We start from the raw sequence: 6,699 nt of genomic DNA, 5'->3' as shown, positions 1-6,699 counted from the left end.
AGACATGGCGCTGACGTCACAGCATGAGGCTCCGCCCTCGCTCGAGACCCGATGATTTTTGTGTCAATTCCACGAACAAGGGAAACTGTGCACTGTCATTCATAAAGGATATACCGGCTTGGCAAATGGCGAAGACTTACGATTACCTTTTCAAACTCTTGCTAATAGGGGACAGTGGAGTGGGAAAGACATGTCTGCTGTTCAGATTCAGCGAGGACGCGTTTAACACCACCTTCATCTCCACAATCGGTCAGTTCACCGGTGATCTGGGTAGAAGGGATTGGACGGTGTCCCGTTATGTGCAGGACAATAGTGGTCAGATACAGTAAAGCTGTAATAATTAAGTTTCTAGTTGCATTTGCATTGGTAAAGTGGGTTCAAAAAGCACCTGTGTTTTTTTTCATATATATATATATATATATATATATATATATATATATATAAATCATGTGATTATGTGTTACATTAAAACATCTGGATTTGCTTAGAAATGCACAGGCCTATGAGTACATAGGCTCAGCTTGCTTATGTAGACATATTTAAACAAATACCTATCTATCTATCTATAGATATATAGACAGATTACATCTACATCTGTCTGTATATACGCAAAATATAGATATTTTGGAAACAATGCTGTCGGCTCTGTGAAGGTGTGAGAGTTATATTTTGCTGACCAGTTCTGTATCTACTTTTAACCTGTCAAACCCTGATGACTATTGGCCTTAAAGTTCATACATGAGTCTACACAAGGGAAACATAAACTGTGTATTGAGTTATATAGGCATTTTGTGTTCACGCTGATGGACTCAAGCCACTCAATACATTCGATGAGAAAGAAGGAATGTGCATCTTCATGATGAAAAAAAGTATGCAGAGTGAAGAAGCTTGGTACCCATTTTTTTTGTCTTTTTTTTTTGTCAGCATGACCAAATAACCAAACAAAAAAACGTTAAAAAGACATTTTTAAATACATACACTTTAAAAACTAATGTTCCAACCGGGTTTCACAGTGATGCCACAGAAGAACCATTCTGGGCTCATCAGTGAATAGTTCTTAAAAAAAAAAAATTCTTAGTGTGAAGAACATTTTGATAATTGAAAGAACCTTTTTCAGTTAAAGAACCTTTTGTGGAATGGAAAGGTTCTTCATGGAACCATAGATGCTGATAAAGAAGCTCTATTTTTATAATATATATGATTTATATGGCATCTATTTTTACATAAAACAAAAAAAGCTTAAATATCTTAGACAATTTAAAATCTCAAGTACATTTATCTTGCTTTAAAGATTTTTAGACAAAATACTGCATAAGAAAATTATTTTGCTGTGTGTGTGAACGTTGCACAGTTGTCTTTCGTCTGCTTGCACAGAGAGTTTAGTCATTTCCTTTGTCGGTTTTTCCATCTGATTAAAACGCCACCGCCCCCTCTGCCTTTGTTTGCGATGCTGTCTTGCAATGGGGTCTCTGAGCCTTGACTTTCTTTCAGACTTTAGTTGTATTTAAAGCCCATTTTTCTGTACCATTCTCTGTTAAAAAGCAGCAATTTTACTGAAAAAAATATGATGTTGGGATGTTAGAAATCAAAACGGTCATTCTGCATAAACAACATTTTGGTGACAACACCAGAGTGCTGGGGAAAGTACAGTTTCTTTGTGCGGGGTCATAATAGACTTGACCATGAACAGAGGGCAGTACTGTTTGAATCCCCATCATGCTCTCGTGATATTCTCTCAGCACATCTCAGCATTCTTCCGCCAATGCAGCTGAGCATTTGACTGGCATCTGTTTTCTTGTGCCAGGACGTCCATGACCCCGATTGTGGCCACTCTGCACTTCCCCACACTTCTCTGAGCGTCCCACCTCTGCTTCCTGTGGCCGTGTGTGTGTTTCTGTTCAGGGTTGTGATATTGCTTAACTAAACTGCTTGATAAATTATGTTCCTCATTGTTGCTGTAGCTAAAAACCTCAATTACTGAATGTAAATTTATTAAACATTTGTATCATTGACAGAAACTACATTTTCTGAAGAAAATGTGGATAGTGTTCGCTCAATCAAAACTTACCATCACGATAAGTGTTGTGGATGGTTATATACAACTAATATGTGAAATTGCTTGATAAATTGTTTATGTTCTTCACTGTAGCTACTTCACTATTACTGAATGTAAAAGTTATAACAATATTTCATTGACTGAAGCGCCAATAAACAACTCAATTTGTTTGTTTTCTGAAGAAAATGTGATTGGTGTTTGCTCAATCAAAACTCACATCCACTAAAGTGAAAGTGTGTGAACTTTATTTGTTTGACAAAATGACAAGATAGAAGTCTTATTGATGGAGTCTATCAAAATTTAGTGAGGTTTGTGCTTAAGGCAAGAACTTTAATTTTTTTGGTATAAACCTCTTGTTTACCAGTCCAGATCTGAAACACTATATTGTTGTAGCATTAGACATTTTTCCACAGGAAAACCACACCACGGAGCAACTCGTTTGACAAGTTGTATTAAGTGTAAGACATATTTTATTTTTAATTTATCTAAATTTCCACTGAATGCCACTTTTTGTCTCATAAATATGCTTAGAAGGCCTCCATCTTGATTCAGTTCTTGATTAGAAATATTAACATCTCTCCACACCACCAATAGGTTTGAAAGTAAAAGTTACGTGTGGACAAGTATGTCCCATACTTGGAATTTATGCTCTGCATTTCACCCAAGTGCACAGTGAACTCACACATACACACACACACACACGGACGGAGCAGTGGGCAGTAATTTTTTTTGCTGCGGTGCCCGAGGAGCAGTTGGGGGTTCGGTGGGTTTCACCTCAGTCTGACTCTAACCATTAGCCCATGAAAGTCAGAAATACAACCTAAAAATGTTGCGTTTATTGTTGCTTGGCACACAGCATTTGTATGAGGCTAGCTGGAATAAAAAAAATAAAAAATTAATTGTCCACTAACCAGCAAGGCAAAAAAATGGCAAGAGGAACAGTTTAACCCCAGGAACTGGAAATAACTCATTATATCATCATCACCACTGCAGTGCAACATTGATTGTACCATTGATTCCATGTGGTGCCAGTCGTTGAAGATCTGACGATGTTTCTCTTTTTCTCTGTTGCCAGGAATTGATTTCAAAATCAGAACTATTGAGCTGAATGGGAAGAAAATCAAGCTGCAGATATGGTGAGCCATTTGTTTGTCATGGATATGCAGCGCTAAGACCCGTTTCATAAACGTCCCATTATATCATCATTTACACTTCATCTTCAGGCATATTTAAGGCAAGGAAAGGCAAGGCAAGTTTATTTATATAGCACATTTCATACACAATGGTAATTCAAAGTGCTTTACATAAAAGAAAAGAAAAACATTATCACAACAATAAAACAAGGAATTTAAAAACTTTGAAAATTATTAAAATTAATTTAAAACAGTTAAGAATAGAAAACGATTATGCATACAATATAGTGCAATCAGTTCGGACATTGCACAGTGCTCATTCAGTAAATGCACAGCTAAACAGATGAGTTTTGAGTCTGCATTTAAATGTGACTAATGTTTTAGCACATCTGATCTCTTCTGGAAGCTGGTTCCAACTGCGGGCGGCATAATAACTAAAAGCAGACTCCCCTTGTTTTGTGTGAACCCTTGTTATTTCTAACTGACTCGATCCTAATGATCTGAGTGGTCTGTTAGGTTTATATTCAGTAAACATATCTGCTATGTATTTAGGTCCTAGGCCATTGAGTGATTTATAAACGAGTAAAAGTACTTTAAAATCAATCCTAAATATAACTGGAAGCCAGTGTAAGGACCTGAGGACTGGTGTGATATGCTCAGATTTTCTGGTTCTAGTCAGAATTCTGGCAGCAGCGTTCTGGATGAGCTGCAGCTGTCTAATGGTCTTCTTGGGAAGGCCGGTGAGGAGGCCATTACAATAGTCCACCCTGCTGGTGATAAAGGCATGAACAAGTTTCTCCAAGTCTTGACTGGAAACAAAACATCTAATTCTTGCAATGTTTTTGAGATGATATTATGCTGATTTAGTTACTGCTTTGACATGATTACTGAAACTAAGGTCTGTCTCCAGAATCACACCAAGATTCCTGACTTGATTTTTAGTTGTTTGACCCCTAGAGTCAAGGTATGCATTGTACTACTCGTCAATTAACCTGCTAGCTTAGCATACCAGTAACCTGTTAACATATCATATCGCAAGCCCATTAACCTGTTATCTTATCATATCACTAGCCTTTTAGTCAAATTTTGAAAATTAGCCACTAGCCAAAGTCTTGGCATAAATAAATGATAGGCCTAATAGCCTACATATAAGATTGATTAGTAAGACGGAAATGACGTCTCACACTGTGGCTGGTCTTCCTGTTAACAGTCATAATGCTCACGCACCCTGTCCAGTTAGGTGACTAAGGAAGGATGAGACGTGCAGACAGTAGTGTCATGGACAGGCTGTACATCCGTACCTCTCAGGAAGTTTATATTAAAGGCTGGCAAAGAGCAGGGTGGGATTCACTGTTAACGAATGTGAAGTGTTAAAGCTGATCCGGGTGACGAAGGAAGGAAGGAACAAGGTGAGGGTGCATATAGAATTTGTGTGTGACTCTCTGATTGTTTTACAGGGACACAGCAGGGCAGGAACGATTTAGGACGATCACCACAGCGTACTACAGAGGCGCTATGGTAAGACACTATTGGCTACTTCTCATGTCTGTGGGGAAGTGTTGATCACTGAAGATGGATGTTTCATATTTCTGCTTGCTTTGTTTTCAGGGCATTATGTTGGTATATGACATCACCAGCGAAAAGTCATTTGAGAACATTAAAAACTGGATACGCAACATTGAGGAGGTAACATTGAGGAGGAATATGTTCACATATACAGTGGGTACGGAAAGTATTCAGACCCCCTTAAATTTTTCACTCTTTGTTATATTGCAGCCATTTGCTAAAATCATTTAAGTTAATTTTTTTTCCTCATTAATGTACACACAGCACCCCATATTGACAGAAAAACATTTGAGTACTGTGCTTGGTCACGTATGTTGAATTGATAAAGTATTATCATTTAGATTATAAAACCGATTTGGTCCAGGTTGGTCAATACACTGCTGTCCGATCATATTAGGGGGTCATTGTATAATAGGTTTGCTAGCCACTCTATTAATTTCTATCAAATATAATTTATTGTTTATTTGCTACATTTGTTAGAGAATTTAATTTCTTTTAACTGTAACTTGAAGAACTGCTGAACTTCTCAATTACTCATTTCAGCATGCATCATCTGACGTAGAGAAGATGATCCTCGGAAACAAATGTGACATGAACGACAGGAGACAGGTGTCCAAAGAGAGAGGAGAGAAAGTGAGGCCTCTCACGTCTAACAAGCTTACAGTTTTCCATACAAATAATACATTATTTAAAGTTAATAATATAAAATGAATCTATTAACATGAAAAATTTATTTTAAAATGTCATTCTTGTAACACTACCTGTTTATTATAGGTATGTTATTTCGAATCAGATATACAGTATTTTGAGTGAGATTGGATATAATTTTAAATGATATATTTTGTATTTTTTTCTGGTAGTTTTTTTGTTAATAACTGTTGTCATTTTTGCCTTTTTGTCCAGTTGGCAATTGATTACGGGATCAAGTTTTTGGAAACAAGTGCAAAAAACAGCATAAATGTCGAAGAGGCCTTTTTCACACTTGCCAGAGACATTATGGCTCGACTTAACAGAAAGATTGTGAGTGCTTTTTGAAGTTTTTTTTGTAAAACTGGCAAAAAAAGAGAAAAAAATTGTGTATTTTACTAGATATCATTTATCATTATTTGTATAAAAAAAATAATAATAATAATTAAAAAAAAATTTATCATTGTTACAATAAATCACGTTTTAAAAGGGTATTTTATAACTCCATATTTTATAACAATTTTAAAACTGCATTTAGTTTGATATTGGTTGAGCAGGTACAAAAAGTGCAATACTTGATATCATTTACCATTAATTGTACATCAATTATTTAAAAAAAATTCTTACAATTATTTTAAACATGGATCATTGTTACAATGAATCAGATTTTCAAAAACAGTCACTACTGGAGGTAAAACATTATTTTATAATTGCATTTAGTTTGATATCGGTTCAGCAATTAAGTACAAAAAGTCGCAGGATTACTTTTTTAAAATTATACACATTTTTTGGCAACCCTAATATAATTATCATAATTTATTTTTAACATGTTTTAACAGCAAAATTTAAATATTTAAATTTTTCTATTGACTAGAATGATGGTGGTCAAGCAGATAGCGGGGGTCCTGTGAAGATTTCAGAGAAGCGCTCCAAAAAGCACAGCATCTTTAAGTGCGCTCTGCTTTAACTCGCTGTGTATCTGCGGCAGCCAGAAATGCTCAGCTGGTATAACATATCACATGAGCTCCTGCAAAGAGCTGGACTATCAGGCTCGAGAACGAATGAAGGTTCGTGTTTCCAAGCCCTTAAAGTCAAGATGGAACAGAGGAATGATGCAATTTTGAGAGATTTAGTCGGTTAGCTCAGTGATAGAGTCACAATAGGAAACGTTTCCATTGTTGTGTGGTGATAATCGTGATGATTGTGTCAAAAGATAATGGATCACATATGAATGTTTTTTTTTTAAATGTTTTTGTA

At 36.1% G+C, this 6,699-nt stretch overlaps 1 protein-coding gene across 1 annotated transcript; it reads left to right on the top strand.

Annotated features, from left to right (window-relative positions):
• The first annotated feature begins 62 nt into the window (after positions 1-62).
• On the top strand, positions 63-6,683 carry LOC107550224 (ras-related protein Rab-8B-like). Its single transcript, XM_016231464.1, has 7 exons — positions 63-249; positions 3,132-3,192; positions 4,647-4,707; positions 4,798-4,875; positions 5,299-5,388; positions 5,659-5,775; positions 6,317-6,683. Exons 1-7 carry the CDS (start codon positions 126-128, stop codon positions 6,407-6,409), a joined length of 624 nt encoding a protein of 207 aa, XP_016086950.1. The 5' UTR covers positions 63-125; the 3' UTR covers positions 6,410-6,683.
• Positions 6,684-6,699: the final 16 nt, after the last annotated feature.

This window comes from Sinocyclocheilus grahami, unplaced genomic scaffold, assembly GCF_001515645.1.
Source record: "Sinocyclocheilus grahami isolate Dianchi unplaced genomic scaffold, SAMN03320097.WGS_v1.1 scaffold392.1, whole genome shotgun sequence".
NCBI classification, from domain to species: Eukaryota; Metazoa; Chordata; class Actinopteri; order Cypriniformes; family Cyprinidae; genus Sinocyclocheilus; species Sinocyclocheilus grahami.
Note: the sequence above shows the minus strand (reverse complement) of the source record. Positions and strands in the feature narration are given on the sequence as shown.